General features: G+C 36.0%; 1 protein-coding gene across 3 annotated transcripts in view; it reads right to left on the bottom strand.

The window, feature by feature from the left end:
• CADM2 (cell adhesion molecule 2) overlaps positions 1-23483 on the bottom strand; it is a 1295522-nt gene that overhangs the window by 136214 nt on the left and 1135825 nt on the right. For all 3 annotated transcript variants that reach the window (XM_005674789.3, XM_005674791.3, XM_018054195.1), the window contains one exon: positions 13220-13310. In XM_005674789.3, the coding sequence (XP_005674846.1) occupies positions 13220-13310 (91 nt within the window). The remainder of the gene's footprint in view (positions 1-13219; positions 13311-23483) is intronic.

The raw sequence follows: 23483 nt of genomic DNA, 5'->3' as shown, positions 1-23483 counted from the left end.
CAAAACAATTACCGATCCTTTATCTACACTTAACATTTTTTCCCCCGCTTTGGTAAACACAGAATATTAATTCCTGGTTAAAAGATCAAGAAATCTTAAGTAAACATTCATTCCCTCATCCAAACAATAATAAGCCCCTCTGTGTATGTATATTAAGCTTAAAATCACTATGATATTTTTTAAATATTTTCTTCAGAAAATATTCAATGTCTTTGAAAATTAGTAATTCCTAGAAACTTCCTTTGACTAAGACAGACTTTGGAACATTTTCAGGTTGTTTAAATCAAGAACTTATGAGTCTGAATTTCTCAGAATCTGTCACTTTCTCAACCTGTGTACATTATAAAATCAATTTGATACCATATGAAATGTATCTATAAGCATTCTATTCAGCCAGACGTATGAAAATCATTCAGATTAAAGGGCATGTTCCAATAAGAAGATCCTATTTTTCATATAAGAGTTACTTTACAATCCATTACTTTCACTACTATAAAATTGTGTTAATTGACCTTATAAGATCTAATACTTATGTTAAACACTGTGTCACCATTACAGAACTGCTTCTGCTCCATGACTTATTTCTTTGCTAATATTAAAACCAATGGTCTTGGAAAAGTAAAAGTGCACATCATTTATCTGGTAACTGGGGAATTAAATCCTCCATGTAAGTAAATGCTGGAGATAATTGAAATTTAAGATGAAAACATTTGCAAGTATATTTTAATCATTTGAATGAAATCCTTCTCAAAGGATGGAATTTTTCTGCATTATTAATCACAACATACTTAGTGCCATTCAGTTGGTTTTTTGGAGCTAAGATCTCTTCAGTTAGAACACACATTTTTGTGTACTGATAGTTTTAGAGGAGCTAAAGTGATCAGGATTTAGCTTGTTCTTTTCCTGAATGTCCCCAAGACCCAGTTTCACCAGTTAGGGTTAACTTAACATTTTTCAAATCCTACAGGAAAAAATATATTTTACAACTTTACATGATGCATAAGCATACGTACAAGAAATAAAAGCATGTTCTTTTCCTATTCTATTTCGTTCATATTTTTCTGTAATAGCTTATGGAAAAACGCAAACAAACTTTTTGGCCGGCTCAATATTATTTTTCCATCGTATTTTGGCTTTTAAAAAGGATTTGTAAGCTTCCCTGGTGGCACCAGTGGTAAAGAATCCACCTGCCAATGCAGGAAACACAAGAGACATGAGTTTGATCCCTGGGTCAAGAAGATCCCCTGGAGTAGGAAATGGCAACCCACTCCAGTATTCTTGCCTGGAAAGTTCCATGGACAAAGAAGCCTGGAAGTCTACAATCCATGGGATTGCAGAACGTCGGACATAATGCAATTCAGTTTTTAAATCTGAAGTATATTTAATTCACAATGTTCTTAGTTTCAAGTGTACACCTGTCAGAATTTAAAAGTGGGGGGTGGCAGTTAAAATTAATCTGATGACTCATTAATGTCACTTTTTGAAACTTCGAATTTGTGCCCTACTGTGAGCTCCTATGGTCTCTAGGTCGTTTTGTGCCTATGTGCAGTATGTAATGTACTCAGTTGCTCAGTCATGTCTCTGCAACCCCACGGACTGTAGCCCACCAGGCTCTTCTGTCCCTGCAACCCTCATTTCTTGCATCCCCTGCATTGGCAGGTGGATTTTTTACCACTAGAGGCACCTGGGAAAGCCCCTTTGTCCCTAAACTCAAAACTATTATAGTTTTAATCTTGTTGCCTTATGGTCACCTCACTATGTTCATCTGTGTACCTGTAATTTTCAGGGGTGGTGCTGAAGTCCATCACAGCTCACCATTTTAGAAGAACCTGCTGATCACAAGTCACAAGAGTCTGTCCTTTTCTCCTGCCTTTTTTTAATTTTATCTCTCTCTCTCCTTTCTCCTTTCCTTAAAATTTCCCAGAGATTTCTGGTACTTTGTATTTGAAAGAGTTTGGCTTTCAAGGCTATCAACAATCACTGACAGATTCTCTTCATTCTAATTGGAGGCATTTGTACATGTTCACTTTCTACAGTTTGGGAACTTGCTGTTTAAATTTTTTTCAAACTTTGAAGTTTAGAGGTTCCTGAATGATAAAGTTATATCTAGAAAAGTGAGTCACTATATACCATACTGTGTTAAAACACATGTAATGCAAGAAAATTTATTTAGGTCATTCAAATAAATGGCTTTTCACAGTATAAAAATTTTCTCAGTTGCACCATTAATTGAAATAATACTAAATATATGCAGTGATTCTGAATTAATTCACATTTTGTTCTCTACATTTATTTGCAAAAATTATAGTCAAGAGATTTACCACAAGCACAAAGTAATGCACTTCAGAGTAAGCTAACTGGTGATCACTAGAAGGATATTATTAATAACTATAGCTTTATGAAACAAATAATATTATGGAAAAAATGCAAAAAGAAAAAGCAATTCTTATTGAATGGGACTTGTTGAGCAATGGGTTAACATGCTTCTCAATCAAGGATAAAGTATAATATTTCAACTTCTATACATTAAGAGTGATTTTTGTTTCTATACCTTTTCTACAATTACCATTTTGATGACTGTTTTATATAAACACAAAAGCAGTGTTTACAGAGCTTTAAATAAAGGGTAACATGCTTAGATGAAATCTCATAATTAATATATCAAAAAAACAGATTTTAAAGTCCATGAGCTCAAAAATTTAATCAAGTAAATGACGACATCGCTCCACAATGGGGTCTTAAAAATAGAGAGGATTCTTTGGTGTTGGAGTTTTCCACTGAACATTTACATAATCCCTCAAAATAATTGGGTTTTTGTTGCAAGAAAATTGCTTACCTGGAAATGTTCAAAAGTACATTTCCTCTATGGATCTATAATCATGATTCTGCAAGCTCTCCTGTGACTTTCATGAGACATAGGCTCATTTAATTGAAAATGATTGAGTGCCCAGCACACCACAGATGCCCAGCCTAAATAACAGCAGTGGAGATTACCAGGAGTCAGCTTCTTGTTTCAAAAACAAAAACAAATATATTCGGTCTCATTTCCAAGATAACCACTTATGTGTTTCCAGAGTGTCAATGTGTGATTAAATTTTGAAGCCATGAGATGGAAGCAAAAGACCATATGGGCCTCAGAAAAGTAATTCATATGAAAGGATAGCACATGGATATATATATATATATATATAAAATTATGAGCACTTAGAACTAATTGCCCAGTATTATTCTTTTAAAACACTTTACAAAAAAACTGATTATACTGCCTTTAATTTTTAATTAATTAATTGAGACAAGTTTATACCTCTCTAGATATCAGGACAGTAAGTGGGGGGGAAATGATTTAAATTCTCTGTAACATTTATCAATGAAGGGCTGACTTTACGAGAGTTTGTAGATGAGTCCCTCATTATGTTTATTCCACAAATTATTTTGGTGACATATTAAGCATTGCTTTTAGCAAGAAAGACACGCTTTGGGGGAGTGTTCTCTTTGAGCTTCCTGCTTATTATAGTCAACCCCTGAGGCTGTGCATTGTAGTCCAATACACTGGTATTATGTTTGCATTGATATTGTTTTGTAGTTACAATGTGCAGGCCTAATCATCTCAAATATATAAAATTAAGAGCATAATATAATTAGCTTTTTAAAAACAAATATATTTAATAATGGAATAATTATTATGTACATAAGCATAAAATCTAGGCAGAACTATTTAGATATATGTAGAAATTCTTTATATAATATTTGGATATGCCAATGCAGGTTTCATTCATAACTGATAATCTTCTATAATTAACTAAAACATAGGCATTCCTAAAGTTTATAAGAACTTTCTCATCCTTGTCAACTTCTCTGGGTTATCCTGAAAAGCCAACATGACAGAAGTGAAAATACTGTGAAAATAAGAAAATGCAACCATCAGTGATGTTAAAATTTCTTAAAGTGTTTTGTAATCCGCATTCTATCATTTATTTACTGTGTGACTAGAAAAGGTCATGTAACCTCCACAAGGCCCACTGTCCTTATCAATAAAATGAAAACAGTCTAAGGGTCTTTGTAAACCTTTTACAACAGGGTAATTTTGTGGTTAAAATAAGACTAGCATAAGGGAACTGGGAAACTTATGCTAGAACGAGGCTTTACACATTGCAAACCCTGGATTATCAACCACTCATGAACCGTGTTAATCACTTAGTCTTTGTTTCTTAAAACCTTCCAGATCTCTTCTTTAGCTTTCTGCCAAACTAGCTAATGGTTAACCTCTTTCATCCCAGCTGAACTTCTTCATAGCATTGACCTTTCCACTTTGGGGAAGCAGAACTCATTCTCTACCCATTCTAGTCCTTTCCAATTTTTCTAAGTGTTTTTTCTACCATAACAGTATGGAGGGGCTATTCCTATGTCCCAGGACTTTCTCATTTCTAGCCACATTTTATTCCTTAACAACTATTGATGCCTCTGTCTTTCTTTTCTATAGCTCATTATTATTATCATGATTATTATTATTAAACCTCAACAAAACTGCCATGCTGCCTGCCAGTTTTGCCATGACTTTAGTTTGGATTCCTTTGCTGTTCAAACATGCTTTGAAAAGTCACAGATCATCATCAAAGAATGTGTTTATTCTGCTTATTACCTTGAATTTCAGAACCATGGAAGAAGTGTGAGATAATAACTCTGTTGCCAGGGTTGCCATAGTAGCCCAGTATCAGCATATATATTAAATACGTAAGCAAGACTTCAAAGTTTAAAAGTTGATGAGGTACACTATGTACTTTTTGACAAAATAATAACTTATCATCCTCATGGCTATTACTTATTATGAAATTACTTGGAGGCTGAAAGTGTTTTAAATATGGAAATATATGTGCAATTTGTTTATAAGGTTTTATTTTCTAATTTTAGAGAATTAAAAATACTTGGTATATTTACATTGGCAAACTATGGGCTTTGGGGTAAAAATGATAGGTTCATATAGATTCACTGTAATAAACGTACCACTGCCATGAGGGATGTCAATAGTAGGACAGGTTGTACATGAATGGGGATGAAGGTCACAGGGATAAGCTGCACTTTCCACTCAGTTTTACTGTGACCCCCAAAAGTAAAGTTTATTAACTAAAAAAAATTGATTTGATTATGTGACTTTTTCAAGACCAGTCAGGCCACAGATATCTACAGATTTATAATTCAAAGTTACTTCTATTTCTCTTTCTACCACTCACACAGTTTTTTCTACCCCAGAGCATGATAACTTAGGCATTATATCTGAACATAAACAGAGACCTAGATGATTATTTAGTAGGCTTTCTATAGTACAGATGGAAGGAGAGAGACAATTATTGTGTAATTAACATCTATTAGGCATTAGGTCAAATCATATTAAATTGTTGTCACTATAGATCATCATCTTTTCTCAAAATTTGGGAAATAAAAATGAAAATGGAGCCTGAATTGCTGATAGAGTTCCCTAAAGTGGAGCCAGGAGGCTATTAAGAAATGTGACTTTTACATATCTCAGCCTGAATGGGATCTAACCTTTTGATCTGTTATTGTCCTAGTTAATGTATACAGATCATCAGCTAGAAACTCAAGATAATTATTAGATCCATATCCTAAAATAACTTGTAGCAGCCTATCTACTTATTCGACTATCCTAAAATAATACGTGTTTCCTTACATACAAATATTTCCTGATTTACGTCAGAAACAGTTACAATTCTCAGCAGGCAACTTTTAACAACCTCATGGCTTTTTGGCTTTACAAGCCCCTGATTTTTTCTCTTCACCTGAACACTCTTTTGGTTTAACCAGAGTCTCTGTCTACTGAATTGTAATTTCTAAGATCCCAAATAAACTATTTTATTATTTGCAGCCTTCTGCACTGTTTTTCAGTTGACAAATTCAAATTTTGTTCTGTTTGGGGTAGAACATTTCACTTGGCATAAATTGCTTTCTTTAACTCCTGGTTGTTTTCCTCAGTTCTTTGGACTGTGATTGGATTATGTGACAGGAAATAATCTGTGATTTGTAAAAAGGTACATATTAGACTGAAGAAAAAAAAAAAACAGATGATATAAAACTGTTTTGCCTTAATGTACAATGCATTTTTAAATCTCTGTTATGCTAACAGGACAATGCACCAGTTTGTTCTTAACAGATTCTTTCTTAAATTCTAGATCATTTTGAAAGCGGATGTGTTCCTCTAAGTGTTCCCTTAAAACACCTCACTATAACATGTGATCTATCTTCTTAAGGATTAAAATCTTTCCTCTTCTACAGAATAGCAATGGTATGTGCAATGCAATTACATAAACTACAGTCATATCAAGAACATAAAAAAATTGTGGTTACCAGAGGTAAAACAATAAATATAACATGAACATAATGCTGGAGGTATGGAAAAATTTATCAATAGTTATAATTATTTTCTTTTATAGAATAAATACCAAATATACATTTATTTGGCCTACTTATTAGAGTGTTTTAGACATTTGATTAAAATGAATGATGATTATTTAGCTATAGCATGTAGAGGGCAACCCCACGCCATTTAAAGTCATAATTTTATTATAATATACCACCTTTTTTTCCACCTGTACTTCTATAAATGGAGAACAGTGCTGCCTGAAAGCTGTCTGGGAATTCAGCCAAAGAAAGAAGAGGTTGCAAAAACTCTAGGGACTTGAAAGAAAAGTAGCTGGCATTAGCTTGGTCCTCACTTTAAACTAAAATTAAAATAAAAGACAGACATGTACAGTAATCTCTCTTTTAAAGAAAGAATAGAATGCCTCTATAGTAATGTCAAGTGGAACAATTTGATCCTGGCCCAAGTTATACAGCTGTTCCACAGCAAAATAGCAAAAGGCTTCAGTCCAAAGCAGGCAAATAAGGCATGATTGTTCATAAACAGTCACTGGGGCCCTCACATTTAGAACAAAGAAAACAGCGTTAGCATACAGGAGGCCAGGTTAGGAACATGAGTCTCAGTATGAGATGAGTCACACCATCGTTTTGTGACTTATACAAAAAGCAGCAGTGAGTTTTTTGTCTATTAACTTGCATAATAATCATTAATTGATTCATTCTTTAGGAAATCATATATTGGTCAAATATTTTTAAGAAACAATAAAGATTTGTTCATGGGCTAAAGAAATTATTGAAGTCAGCAATAAAATGGGAAGAAATCATAGATTTATTGTCCATTCCTGATTCTCACCTGCTCATTAAAGGGGGATCAGATAAATGGTAATAATAACAGAAATTAGGTACTTCAGGAGTCAATTAGAAGCTTAGAAGCTAAGGCACAGTGTTGCTTCTCAGTGAATCCAAAATAACAGAATGAGGAATCAGGTGTAATGGAGAACTTTGACTGTGATTAACAGAATAAAATAGGAAATTCTAACCTGACCCTTGGGTAAATGTGATATTACAACTTCATTTTTACTCATACTCTTTACAGGCTCTTTCAATCCTATCTAAAATATGAACAGCCTCTTTTTTTTTTTTTTAATCTTAAAACTTCTGTTTGATGCGGCATTCTTTTCTCAGCCCTTTTCAATTTTTCATGATTCATTTTCTGAAATGGGTTGGCTTCTCATTTTCTTTGCCTTCCCATCACCTAACTCCCTGATTGTTGTTGTTATTGTTCTGTCACCAAGTTGTATCTGTCCCTATGTGACCCCACGAACTGAAACACACCAGGCTCCTCTGTTCTCCACTGTCTTCCGCAGTTCGTTCAGATTCATTACAACTGAGTTGGTAATGCTGTCTATCCATCTAATCCTCTGCTGCCCCCTCCTCCTTTTGCCTTCAGTCTTTCCCAGCATTAGAATCTTTTCCCATGGGTCAGCTCTTCACATCAGGTGGCCACAGTATTGGAGCTTCAGCTTCAGTAACAATCCTTCCAATGAATACTCAGGGTTGGTTTCCTTTCGGATTGAATGGTTTGATCTCCTTGCACTTCTAGGGACTCTCAAGAGTCTTCTCCAGCACCACAATTCTAAAGCATCAGTTCTTCTTTGGCACTTAGGCTTCTTTATGGTCCAACTCTTAAATCCATACGTAACTACTAGAAAAACCATAGCTTTGACTATAATAACTCCGTGATTAATCCATTTCAGTTTCCTTTCTGTTCTATTTGCTCTTGTGAGATTTGTTTTCTTCATAATCAGAAAGAGTATTCTCTTATTGTTTTGGCCCTATCTGCCTCATCTGGCATTGCTGGAGATGGAATGTAAACTAGAGAGGCTACCAATGAGACTGTCTTTAAAAATGCTAATGTCTTCATTTGTAGGAAATGATAGTTACTTTGAAAATGCAGAAGGGTGGATTTTAACATAATTGGGACACAAGAGAAGTAGTGGCCTAAAGGCAAAAGGGAGTCAGAGAATTTGGCTATATCTTTAATGTCAATGGCCTGAAGGTCTACAAGGAAAGAAGATGGTAAAAAGAGAGTTGGGAAGAAGAATATAATACAAGTGAATAAGTCAGTGTACATTTACTTTTGGACCATAGCATATAGGATAAAACAGTATGATCTATAATGATAAAGACTGAATATAATAATCATTTTAACCCATACGGAGCTTAGGAGCTAATTGCTCAGAAGATACTATACTAATTAGAGAATTTTTTATATGACTGTAAACTGTGCTAGAAATGGTCAGCTTGGTATGAATTTGGCAAGTTTCCAGAATGAGCATAAATACAGAAGAAAGTCTGATACAAAAAAAAATAGCAACAGTGAAGTGTGTTTTGAGATGAGCCAGTTCTCAAGCATCTAGAGCTTTAGCGTCAGTGCTGCTCATTATTGTAGGACCAATCCTAATTTTTCAAAAGTGACTTTGACTAACATAAGTGACATTGACTAACATAAGTGACAATTTAGACTCAGCAGTTGAAGTAGCGGAAAACAGCTGAAGAAATGTAATCTTTGGGCAATGATTGAACTAAGTTTTTTTGTTTGTTCTTTTTTTTTTTAACTTATAACATCATTCTTTTATTTCTAAAGAAGATCTCTAACCTGGGTATTGATAGCAAGGAAAGGTTACTGTTTGGTTCTTGTTGCTTATAATGACAATTAGGTTTTGATCAGCATTCAAACTTGGACACTAGGTAAATGCCATGAACTTAGGTTTAAATCCTGACATCCATTTAAAATCTGGATGGATTGGGAAAATTGATTAACACTGAGCTTTAGTTTTCCTTTATGTAAAATAAGAAGCCTTCTTATTTCCATTGCTGATAGCAAAGTGATATTAATCTGGATCTTTCTGAGAAAGATGACATTTTCTATTTCTTAAACTTCTGGGGCCTTCGTATTTTTAAATAAAATAAATATATGAGATTACTGTTTTTCATTCATCTGCAGTGCAAAGGATTATTGCATATCCAAGCTTATTTCCAGGTAACTGAAACAGAGACTCACAATAAGGCACTTTCATTCAGCCATATCTGAGCTGAGGAAAATGGATTATTTACATAACTAATTACATAGATCACAACATAAGTATTCACTGAAAAAAAAAGATAGTGAAAGTGGATATAGAATTAAAGAGAAGATCATTGACAGGTAACTATGTGCTATTTGAGCTGGAACGTATTAATTCTCAAGCATTCTATATATTATACTTCCCATCTTCACCTCATTTAATTGTGTAAGTTGTACACATATTTTACATGTACACATATGTATTTTGGGGCAGAACTATGGAGAGAAGGTAAAAGTCAAACTCCTTTGCTATGTCCTGACCCTGATTATGTTTCTTCTTCATATCTCCAAATGCTGACCTCTGAGGTTACAGGAGAAAAAGAAGCAAAAGAGAGAGACAGGGAGAAGGGAAGAGGGAGAGATGGGGGAAAAAATCAAAAGGAACAAGAGAGGAAATGGAAGGGAAAGTTAGGAAAGAACCTCTGGTATGACAAATACAGAATTGGGAGTAAAGAAATTGGATTTCATTATGTCTAAAGCAGACTAGGTGATGGAATTCAGTGGAGCTATTTCATATCCTGAAAGATGATGCTGTGAAAGTACTACATTCAATATGCCAGAAAATTTGGAAAACTCAGCAGTGGCCACAAGACTGGAAAAGGTCAGTTTTCATTTCAATGCCAAAGAAAGACAATGCAAAAGAATGCTCAAACTACCGCACAATTGCACTCATCTCACACGCTAGTAAAGTAATGCTCAAAATTCTCCAAGCCAGGCTTCAGCAATACGTGAACCGTGAACTTCCTGATGATCAAGCTGGTTTTAGAAAAGGTAGAGGAACCAAAGATCAAATTGTCAACATCCGCTGGATCATGGAAAAAGCAAGAGAGTTCCAGAAAAACATCTATTTCTGCTTTCTTGACTAAGCCAAAGCCTTTGACTGTGTGGATCACAATAAACTGTGGACAATTCTGAAAGAGATGGGAATACCAGACCACCTGACCTGCCTCTTGCGAAATCTGTATGCAGGCCAGGAAGCAACAGTTAGAACTGGACATTGAACAACAGACTGGTTCCAAATAGGAAAAGAAGTACGTCAAGGCTGTATATTGTCACCCTGCTTATTTAACTTATATGCAGAGTACATCATGAGAAATGCTGGACTGGAAGAAACACAAGCTAGAATCAAGATTGCTAGGAGAAATATCAATAACCTCAGATATGCAGATGACACCACCCTTATGGCAGAAAGTGAAGAGGAACTAAAAAGCCTCTTGATGAAAGTAAAAGAGGAGAGTGAAAAAGTTGGCTTAAAGCTCAACATTCAGAAAATGAAGATCATGGCATCTGGTCCCATCACACCATGGGAAATAGATAGGGAAACAGTGGAAACAGTTTCAGACTTTATTTTTGGGGGCTCCAAAATCACTGCAGATGGTGATTGCAGCCATGAAATTAAAAGACGCTTACTCCTTGGAAGAAAGGTTATGAGCAACCTAGATAGTATCTTCAAAAGCAGAGCCATTACTTTGCCGACTACGGTCCGTCTAGTCAAGGCTATGGTTTTTCCAGTAGTCATGTATGGTTGTGAGAGGTGGACTGCGAAGAAGGCTGAGTGCCGAAGAATGATTCTTTTGAACTGTGGTGTTGGAGAAGATTCTTGAGAGTCCCTTGGACTGCAAGGAGATTCAACCAGTCCATTCTGAAGGAGATCAGCCCTGGGATTTCTTTGGAAGGAATGATGCTAAAGCTGAAACTCCAGTACTTTGGTCACCTCATGGGAAGAGTTGACTCATTGGAAAAGACTTTGATGCTGGGCGGGATTGGGGGCAGGAGAAGAAGGGGATGACAGAGGATGAGATGGCTGGATGGCATCACTGACTCGATGGACGCGAGTCTGGGTGAACTCCGAGAGTTGGTGATGGACAGGGAGGCCTGGCGTGCTGCAATTCATGGGGTCGCAAAGAGTCGGACACGACTGAGCGAATGAACTGAAAGCAGACTAGAGTTGATTACACATTCAGTTAAAGTACTGAATGATTAAGTGAAAGTCACAGTCAAGTCTGACTCTTACAGTCCATGGAATTCTCCAGGCCAGAATACTGGGGTGGGTAACCTTCCCCTTCTCCAGGGAATCATCCCAACCCAGGGATCAAACCCAGGTCTCCCGCATTTCAGGCAGATTCTTTACCAACTGAGCTATGAGGGAAGCCCCTAAAATACTGAACTTATAGCTAAAAGTCTGCTATAGCTGTAATACTGAAATGCAGTCACATTTAGAGAGCATACTAGTTGATAGTTGAAAAGTGTTTTGTATAAGCAATTTAAGCTTATCAGTGGTAAAAACTATGAAAGTGAATTGCACAGGATATATAGAGTAGAGCTACTTTGAAAAAAATTCCTCACTTTTAAGGCATAAAATGCCTTAAATGTTTCTTTAAAGAAAAAATGGTTAAATTGGCAAAATGCTCTTTGTCAGTATATTTTTAATCTCTAGAAAATAATTACTGGAAGAGAGAACAGTTCTAAAATATCAATTCTGTGACAACAAAAGCATGAATTCACATAGTGTGTTAAAAAATATAAGACAATAAAATTCAGGAAGCTGAAATTTCAGGCTTCTGTATTAAAATTACTTTAGAAAAGTTTCGCATGTGTTACTATGAAATCTACACTTAAATATAAATGTTATTAGAAAAAAATTTTTAGTAAATAAGTTTGATTTGCACAAAAACTATCCCATACAGTTATATATGTTTCTTGTTGTTGTTTAGTCACTAAGTTGTTTCTGACTCTTTGAGACCTCATGGACGGTAGCCTGCTAGGCTTCTCTGTCCATGGGATTTCCCAGGCAAGAACACTGGAGTGGTTAGCCATTTCCTTCTCCAAGGGATCTTCCTGAATCAGGGATGGAACCAGCATTCCATGTATTGGCAGGTGGATTCTTTACCACCTGGGAAGCCTATAGTTATATACAGAGAACAATAAAATACCTCCCATTATAATTTAAACAGAAATGCAAATCAATGGAAATATCTTAGATCAAATAAATGACTTTCAGTTCCAAGTAGAGTGTTACCATAGAGTGATCAAAGCAGTTTCCAAAGAAATAATCCTTATTTGACATCCCATACTTGAATTTTCTAATATTTTTTCTATTGATATATTTCCAAGAGTTAACTTTCTATAAACATAAATGTCAAACATAAAATTTTAGAGTCAAAGCGATGTTAGAACTCATTATGCTAAAAGTGAAATCTCTTTTTAATTGAAAATATTTAGTCTGTGACCCTTTCATTCACATTACCTCCAATTATAACACATCAACAAATTATGTCTCATGGGGTTACATTAAAAGTGTAGATTTGATTTCTCTTATGAAAATGATTTTCCATGTAACTAAAACATGGACATATTTTGAGGATTCAATGTTTTCAGAGCTTTTCATGAGAGAATTAAGTTCAGCATATGTGACTTCTATCAATCTGATGATGTGAAAACAGTGATTGATGAAGTCTATACTCCTTTCAAATTGAAATAGTGGGGGAAAAAGGGGGGGGGAATCTCAGTTGGAAATCTTCCCAGAAATTTCACTAAATGATAAAATACAAGACCAATCTTCCACAGATACTTAATGAAGACATGGTTCAGGGGGATTTCTTTTCTGAGATCATTTTGCCCAGCAAGAAAAGACATAAATTGTGGATTTTTGCAGTTAAATCCTGCAATCAAAGCAAGATAGGATAAAAAGTAAAAATTTTTATTGCTCATTAAATCACTTACAGTGGTTTTCCTTTGGATTCACAAGTCAAAATTAAAGGCTGTCCTTCTTGTGGAAAAGGAGTAGATGGTATAATCTTAACTGATGGTGTATCTAGAAAAAAAAAAAGGAATATTAAGAAAGGTCATTAAACACATGTAAAGCTATATATTTAATAATTATATATCAGGGTATATGTTCAAGCCATTTCTTATAATTGTATATATTTATAAAAGGTCTCTTAGTGAAACAGGGTCTGAAGTTTAAGAAGCTACCATCTTGTCCAGGAAAAACTTACAAAAATATCTGAGTATCTTATGAGGGCCACTGCTGTATTATTTCTGAAATCTGAATTTAAAGGTGAAATTGCAAAAGTAGTTCAGATGAATATCAAGCATTTCATACAATTGTTTCTTCAACTATTATAGATGGCTATGAATACTATTATTATGGACTGAATGCATTTATGTACATTTGAATAACAACACTCTCATTGTTGCAGGAATACCAAGGACTCACAATAAGAAACCCTAAAAGAACTTGAGACCACTGTCTCACAAGAATTATGCAGAATCTTTTTGAAAATGCAGTAATGCCCCCCTTATCACACACTGTTTGCTTCTTGTTGATGTATTACAAAACCAATACAATATTGTAAAGTAATTAACCTCCAAGTAAAATAAATAAATTTATATTTAAAAAATTTTAAAAATAAATAAAGCACAGTTAGCAAATTATCTGAAATAGCTACTTAGAACATCAATAAATATTAAAATGTTGTTGTATATGCTATAACATAATTGTTAGAAAGTTATTTCCATTTAACAATAAAATCATCCTTGGTGCAAGAAGATACAAAAATACCTTGAGACATTTATATTTATAACTTTTATGCCATGTCAGTCATTTCAATTGCTCAGTAGTGTCTGACTCTTAGCGACCACATGGACTGCAGCATGCCAGGCTTCCCTGTCCATCATCAATTCTCAGAGCTTATTCAAACTCATACCCACCGAGTTATGTCATGTAATGTCCTTTAACCAATCAGTCACTGTTTTTACATCATAATTACATTATGGAATCAATCATACTACATAGATAAAAAGGAAAATAAACTAGAAAAAAGTGTAAACAGGTTCATTCCTTTATGAGACATTGCTGGCCCTAGCTTTGTGTGGCTCCCAGTCAGCATGGAACTCTCTCCTTTTGTTTCCATATCTTCAACAATAAACAAAATAAGCTATGAATGCTCCATGAAGTCACAGCTATTCTCACCCTTCCCTTAGTTGTGAACTATCTTTAGGTTATATTCATACTCTGACTTTGATGGCAATTAAATAAGTATCAATCAATTGGGTACTGTTTAGGTTATTTGTCTAATTCAGGAAAGTATTCAGATTTGTCCTTAGAGAACAATGAACTGAAATTATAAAAAGAAAGAGGAAAGTGAAAGAGGAGAGTGAAAAAGCTGACTTAAAACTCAACATTCAAAAAACTAAGAACATGGCATCTGGTCCCATTACTCCCTGGCAAATGAATGGAGAAACAATGGAAACAGTGACAGACTTTATTTTCTTGGGCTCCAAAATCACTGCAGATGGTGACTGCAGCCATGAAATTAAAAGACCCTTGCTCCTTGAAAGAAAAGCTATGACCAACCTGGACAGCATATTAAAAGGCAGAGACATTACAGACAAAGGTCCATCTAGTCAAAGCTATGGTTTTTCCAGCAGTCATGTATGGATGTGAGAGTTGGACCATAAAGAAAGCTGAGCGCCAAAGAATTGATGCTTTTGAACTGTGGTGTTGGAGAAGACTCTTGACAGTCCCTTGGACAGCAAGATAAACCAGTCAATTGTAAGGGAAATTAGTCCTAAATATTCATTGGAAGGACTGATACTGAAGCTGAAGCTCCAATACTTTGGCCACCTGATGCAAAGAACTGACTCATTTGAAAAGATCCTGATACTGGGAAAGATTGAAGGTGGGAGGAGAAGGGGATGACAGAAGATGAGATGGTTGAACAGCATTATCGACTCAATTTACATGAGTTTGAGCAAGCTCCAGGAGTTGGTGATGGACAGAGAAGCTTAGTGTGCTTCAGTCCATGGGACTGCAAACAGTTGGACACGACTGTGTGACTGAACTGAACTGAGGACAGTAAAGAAGATCCCATGGAAGGCCTTATATCATACTTATAAATTATTTATACTTTTCAAATACATTTTTTTCTAAATCCTCTAAAGAAAAAAATACATTGAAGACAATCAACAATAATATCCCATTTATAAATAGGCATTCCATGTATACCATGGTAAAATACTGTAGCATAAAATAAACCAGGAAGAAAAATTACTTCAAATAAATATGATGTATATTGTCATATTTTTAAACAGTAGAGTCAGACAAGACTGAAGTGACTTAACAGCAGCAGCAGCAGAAAAATAATTTAATAAAGAATTGAAATATACTCAAATTTTTATTACCATCATCATATTAATGGAACCAGTTACCATGATGATCATATAATTTTGCCCAAGTAGAACACTTTTAAAAGTGAAGAGGAAATATCAGTTTAATTATACAGAGAAACAAATATGAACCAGAATGATTCTGAGAAAATGAGGGCTATCATATTTTAAACTTTGACCATATGTAACATATATAAGGAGAAAGCAATGGCAGCCCACTCCAGTACTCTTGCCTGGAGAATCCCATGGATAGAGGAGCCTGGTGGGCTACAGTCCATGGGGTCACTAAGATTTGAACACAACTGAGTGACTTCACTTTGACTTTTCACTTTCATGCACTGGAGAAGGAAACGGCACCCCACTCCAGTGTTCTTGCCTGGAGAATCCCAGGGACAGGGAGCCTGATGGTCTGCTGTCTATGGGGTCGCACAGAGTCAGACACAACTGAAGTGACTTAGCAGCAGCAGCAGCAGCAACACATACAAAATTCAGTTTCATTTTGACATAAAAATAAAGCTTCAGTTCCAGAGAAAAATGTTACAGATCAGAAAAGTGTGATCCTTGGAAAGAGAGTTGTTAGCATGTGTATCTTTTGTTGCTGTTCAATCAGGGGTGTCTGATTCTTTATGACCCCTTGGACTGCAGTGTGCTAGGATTCCCTGTTCTTCATTATCTTCCAGAGCTTGCTCAAACTCATGCCCACTGAGTCAGTGATACCATCCAACCATCTCATCTTCTGCAGTCACTTGCATCCAACCATCTCATCCTCTGCAGTCATCACTGCAGACAGTGACTGCAGCCATGAAATTAAAAGACAGTTGATTTGTGGAAGAAAAGCTATGACCGACCTGGACAGCATATTAAAAAGTGCAGACATTACTTTGACAACAAAGGTCAATCTAGTCAAACCCATGCTTAGATATGAAAGTTGGACCATAAAGAGAGCTGAGCACTGAAGAACTGATGCTTTTGTACTGTGGTGTTGGAGATGACTCTTGAGAGTCCCTTGGATTGCAAGGAGATCCAGCCAGTCCATCCTAAAGGGAATCAGTCCTGAACATTCATTGAAAGCACTGACTCTAAAGCTGAAACTCTAATCCTTTGGCCACCTGATGCGAAGAGCTGACTCATTTGAAAAGACCTTGATGCTGAGAAAAATTGAAGGTGGGAGAAGAAAGGGACGACAGAGGATGAGATGGTTGGATGGTGTCACCGACTTGATGGACATGAGTTTGAGTAAGCTCTGGGAGTCGGCCATGGACAGGGAAGCCTGGTGTTCTGCAGCCCATGGGGTCACAAAGAATCAGACATGACTGAGCGACTGAATTGAACTGATCTCATCCTCTGTCTTCCCCTTCTCCTTTTCCTTCTGCCTTGAATCTTTCCCAGCATTGGGGTCTTTTCTAAGGAGTCAACTCTTCACATCAGGTGGCCAAAATACTGGAGCTTCAGCTTCATCATCAGTCCTTCCAAAACTATTCAGGATTGATTTCCTTTAGGATTAACAGATTTGATTTCCTTGCAGTCCAGGGGACTCTCAAGAGTCTTCTCAACACCACAGCACAAAAACAACTTCTTTGGTGCTCAGCCTTCTTTATTGTTCAACTCTCACATCAATACATGACTACTGGAAAAACCATAGCTTTGACTAAAAGGTCTTTGTTGGCAAAGTGTACCTCTGTGTGTATCTGTGATGATTAATTTCACATATCTACTTGATACCATGGTGTATCCAGATATTTGATGAAACATTCATTATTCTGAGTGTTCTAGTGAGTGTTTTGGGAAGCAATTAACATTTCAATCTGTAGACTGAGTAAAACAGATTTCTCTCCATAATATGGGTAAAGTTTATCTGATAAAATTAAGGCCAGAATAGAACAAAAGTGCTATTGTTGTTTAGTCGCTTAGTTAGGTCTGGCACTTTGTGACCCCCATGGACTGCACCACACCAGACTTTCCTGTCCTTCACTATTTCCCAGAGTTTGCTCAAAGTTATGACCACTGGATTGAGTCCATGATGCCATCCAAATATCTCATCCTCTGTTGCCGGCTTCTCCTCTTGCTCTCAATCTTTTCCAGCATCAAGGTCTTTTCCAATGAGTCGGCTCTTCACAAAGTATTTGGCCACCACATATTTTGGTGGCAAAAGTACTGGAGTTTCAACTTTAGCATCAGTCCTTCCAATGAATATTCAGGGTTGATTTCCTAGGATTAACTGGTTTGATCTCCTTACAGTCCAAGAGACTCTCAACAGTCTTCTCTAGCACCACAATTCAAAAGCATCAATTCTTCAGTGCTCAGACTTCTTTATGGCCCAACTCTTACATCTGTACATGACTGCTGGAAAATCCATAGCTTTGACTAGATGGACCTTTGTCAGCACAGTAATATCTCTGCTTTTTAATATGCTGTCTAGGTTGGTAATAGCTTTTCTTCCAAGGAGTAAGCATCTTTTAAATTCCTGGCTGCAGTCACTAACTGCAGTGATTTTGGAGCCCAAGAAAATAAAGCTTTTCACTGTTTCCATTGCTTCCCTATCTATTTGTCATGAAGTGATGGAACTGGATGCCATTATCTTAGTTCTTTAAATGATCAGTTTTAAGGCTGACCCTCCCACAAATAAGAGAGAATTCTTCCTGACAGCATTTGAGCTTGTGCATCAGTCTTTTTCTTTCTGCAGATCAGGGTGAAATAGCTGCTCTTCTTGGGCCTTGAGCCTACTGACTCTCAGACTAGAACTACAGCGTCATCTCTTCTGGTTTCTCCAGACCTTTGGACTCACACTGGAACTGAGGCAGGGGATAGGTGGGATCCAGGCAGAACAGTTTCTCCCTTGTGGACAGAAATCCATAATAGCAGAAACTCTATAAAAGCAGGATGATGGAGGAGGCTGGGCCCTGCCTAAGCAGGAGACAAAAGACCATTCCTCATTCTCAAAGTCAAGGTGACCTCCATGACTACACAAGTGCAGAAAAGCTCCTTGGAGGTCAAAAAGGGAGCAGGTATCACCTCATAGTGATGTCAACTACCCATAAGCCTCTTCATTAGAATCCATCTTGGCTAAGAGATGAGTACCCATAAGTGGGAGGTTCCTAAGATACAGCAAATGTAGACTCACAACCAGGCAAATCAAAATGACTGGAAAAGGAAACCCAGGAAAAACAGTCCCCATAAAGTGACTGAAACCACCACGAAGGCACAACTGTCTCTCTGAGTCCACCATGTGTCTATTCACACACCTGTACTCTTTCTCCCCCTAATAAATATTTCACTTATTTCACTACTTTTCCTCTTCTTGGGAATTCTTTTTTCTGCTAAGTCAAAGGGTCAGGGCCTTTTCACTGACTACTGTTCTACTGGCTAGGGTTCTGTACTCTTTTCATTGTGACCCAACCTCAATACCTGGTTGGGAACTGAAGCCCTTCTTCAAGCAACTGCATGCCACGGCCACTCAAAATCAGAACTAAGTCACCAGCTATTCTGGTTCTCTAACTAACCAATTCAGCCTACACATCTCGAACTGTGTACTGTTTCTCTGTAGAATCCTGACAAATATAGAATTCTTATAAACATACCCTGAGATATTTCTTTTATGGGGAGTGACCTCAGGGTGCATTAGAAAGACAGGAATAGAAGGAAGTAGATCAAGCGTGTGTTACTGAGCTGATTACACCATAGGCATTTGCCATTCAGTCCTGCTGTGGAACTCAGACAGATTTGGGAAGGCTGAAAAGTCATTCCACTTGATGGATAAGGGAGAGGAGTATTTAGGGAATATTGACCAATACTCATTATAGATTGTTTGAGGATTTCTGGGGGTGTTATTTTCCTGGGACCCCTGGTCTACTCAGTGCACAGGAATGGTGTATATCAAAAGGATATGGGAGTCCCCCCAGTATCTGCCTCTGTGAGGTAAAATACATAGTAGCAAGGAGTTGCTAGAAGAGAGGAAAACAGAATATAATTTCATTTCTCTTAATTCTAAGTAGTTTATTAGAGGAACTTCCCCAGTAGTTCAGCTGGCAAAGAATCTTCCTGCAATGCAGGAGACCCTGGGTCAATTCCTGGATGGAGAAGATCCCCTGGAGAAGCAACCCAATCAGTATTCTGGGGCTTCCTTCATGGCTCAGATGGTAAAGAATCCACCTGCAATGTGGAAGACCTCGGTTCAGTCCCTGATTTGGGAAGATCCCCTGGAGGAGAGAAAGGCAACTTACTCCAGTATTCTTGTCTGGAGAATCCCCATGGACAGAGGAGCCTGGTGGACTACAGTTGGCGTGGTTGCAAAGATTCAAACATGACTAAGCACAGCACAGCACAGTTTATTAGAGGTGAGAATTTGTATAACATACAGTCTCTTGAAGCATGGTTCAGCATTCCCTCTAGATACAAAATACAGAATTTGTATTATAGGCAAATGTAAAAGCAGATAATATGTTTAGCAAGATCACTAAATAATCATTAAACTTTTAGGAAGATCACTAAATAATCTTTAAGTTAGCAAAATCAAGTCGTAGAATGTGCTGTGCTGTGCTTAGGCACTGAGTCATGTCTTACTCTTTGAGACCCCATTGTCTGGTTAACTTATCTCTTAATTAATTTTGAAATTTACTCATTTCATTTTTATAGCTCCACAACATTTCTTTCATCTAGTCTACCATAACAGGGAATAGTCTCCTCCTGTGTCAACTTTTTATACCTCTAAATTGTACTTCTGGAACTAAACAAAATTGTTTTCTCAAACATACACCTGATGATATCAATTTTAATGTAAAGTCTTCACTCAAGATGAAAAGCAAAATTATCAGCATGACCTTTAAGTCCTCTCTCGATCTACGCAGGTCTTTACTCTCATACCTTGTAACACTCCATTCATTCTTTGAATTCCAGGTAATTATATTTTCTTCCATGTACTTTAATGAACATGTTTCATCCTAACTTTATACAAATTGTGTGAAATGCTTCATTTGGGGAGGATTGTTTGCCTTTTGAACTCTTTTAAACCTTAACCCAAACATCATTTACTGTGGACAAACATTTATTACCCTTATATTAGGTCAGATATCTCTGTTGCATTTTCTCTTTTTCACCCATGTGCAATTTTTAAAAAGCATTGCTGTATCCTCAGTGTGTAGCATAGTGCTTTATACAGAATCTGTGCTTAATAAATAAATTATTAAATGAAGAAACACATTAAATTTATTTCCTTATCAGTTTAATACATTAATTTTAAAATATTTTTAAAAGTGATTATTTGAAATGTTATTGAGCTCTGCATTTGTATATAGAATTAATCTTAAATGTTCATGTCACAAAACTTAGATTGGCTTTTATTCTTAGCACACATTTAATTTAATTGTACACTGCTGATTATTTTCCTGGTATAAATTTTCTACATTAGATAATATTAGATAACAACTTTCCATAACTATACAAATGACAATTTGTTTTTAATGTATATACCACATAAGTAAATGACTTTTCTCTCCTCAACTGACTTTGACAAGGGAAGTACTCAATTATGAAGAGGCTTTTCTTTTATAGAATCAGTCAAAATTCTAGTTTATAATTCCATGAAATGTCAGTATTTCAACTTTTCTATGTACTCAAAATTACATTTTTACCACAGCAAAACTACAATAATGTAATTACTATCCCAAACGTGACTCTTAAATATTCTTCTTTAAAGACACGAAATCACTTGGGCATTAATGAGATTTTTACTTAAAAACAAATATCTCTATCATTACGATTCCTATTATATTTTCATTGCTCACTTTATTGTGTCCATAAGGAGCTGATTCAATACTGTTATCAGATTATCAATAACATTTTAGAAACATCTTTAAATTAGTATAGAACTCCTATTCTTACTCAGAAATCTATTAGCCAACAAAATAACAACAACAACAACAAAAAAAAACTGTAGTCATCTCAAAAACTGATTTAATTTTAAGAATCATGTTTCCAGGATTTATTCAAAATATTTAATAATTACAACCCCAATGTAAACATATTTTTCTTTTATTTTTATATTAAATGGGAAATTTTCAGTAGCAGCACAATGCACAATAGATAGTAATATTCTAAAATAGTATTCAAACTTATGCATATATTATTCCATTCATCTTTTTTATAATCCAGATATGACTAGTAGTCCAAGCCTTTCAATGCATGTCTTTACCAAGTTAGTATAAAGAATTACAGTGATTTTCCTGGCGGTCCAATGGTTAGGACTACATGCTTCCACTGCAGGGCACATGTGTTTATCCCTGGTCACGGGAACTAACATACCACATGCTGCATGGTGTGGCCAAGAAATTTTTTTTTGTCCCTGTCCATATTTAGGTTCAGATAAGGCAATGGCAGCCCACTCCAGTACTCTTGCCAGGAAAATCTTAGGGAGGGAGGAGCCTGGTAGGCTGCAGTCCATGGGGTCTCCGAGTCGGGCTCCACTGAGCGACTTCACTTTCACTTTTCACATTCATGCACTGGAGAAGGAAATGGCAGCCCACTCCAGTGTTCTTGCCTGGAGAATCCCAGGGACGGGGGAGCCTGGTGGGCTGCCATCTGTGGGGTCGCACAGAGTCAGACACGACTGACGTGATTTAGCAGCAACAGCATATTTAGGTTATTTGTAGATTTTCTTCTTGGTTGTACTTTTTCATTTCAAAAAGATAGGGAATATATTTTAAACAAAGTTTACTTGTACAGTAATTCCATGCTTGCTTTGGAAATAATCTCTCTATTTTCCAGCCTAGGTGCAATGTGAGCTGCATTTCATCCTGCTCCACTTCTTCACAAAAGGGAATGACATATTTTATCATTTTCTTCAATACTTTGTGGATGTGTATGATGTTCTGTTTTAAAATTACTGATATCATGTATTGTACTATACCAATTAAACATTAAAAAATTAGGGAGCTAGTAGAAATGTATTATTATTACCATCACTAATTTACACTTGCTTTATACTATATGTTAAACTCAGATTTTTGCAAAGTAATAATTTCCATGTTGTTTTTAAGATGTCTTCGAACTATCGAACTAAGCCAACTCTAACAATATCATATTTACTAACTGTAAATTTATGCATACAGTAATATAATATTTATTGCATATAATATGGAAAACATATGTTTACCATATGTTACTATATATACACACAGATGAATGACAGGGAACAGTAAATAATTAGATTTAAGTTATTTCAGGATATATACTGCTATTATAAAACACTGTACTTAGTAAAATATATATTTTTTCACATCTTCTTCATTCATCACATTTTGAATATCAAAATCTAAGACCTTAACCTATTCAATTGGGTGTTGTCAGATCCTAACAAAATGCTTGGAAGAGTTCTTTAAAGGTTAGATGAATATATGAATGAGTTACTTCTTACTTCTTTCAAAATGCAATCAAGTGAGGAAGTTTTGCAGAAGTATATAAAATATAGGGATAGAGTCATTCATCTACAAATTATTTTTCAGTAGTTATTGACAAGCAAAATATGCAGATACTTTAAAGGGTAATGTTTCTTCCCTAAGCTTTTTTCTATAGGAAAAATATACTTTAGCATTCGTCTTTAAAATTAAAGATGTTGTAAAACACACATTTTTAAAGTATTACTAATTTTACTTATCTGAAAGATTCTAGGGCTCATTTCTGTGTATGTGCATAGTCGCTCAGTTGTGTCCAGCTCTTTGGACCCCATGGATTGTAGCCTGTCAGGCTCCTCTGTCCATGGGGATTCTCCAGGCGAGAATACTCGAATGGATTGTCTTTCCCTCCTCCAGGGAATCTTCCCAAC

This window comes from Capra hircus, chromosome 1 (genome assembly GCF_001704415.2).
Source record: "Capra hircus breed San Clemente chromosome 1, ASM170441v1, whole genome shotgun sequence".
NCBI lineage: Eukaryota > Metazoa > Chordata > Mammalia > Artiodactyla > Bovidae > Capra > Capra hircus.
This window is presented reverse-complemented; position numbering and strand designations above follow the sequence as displayed.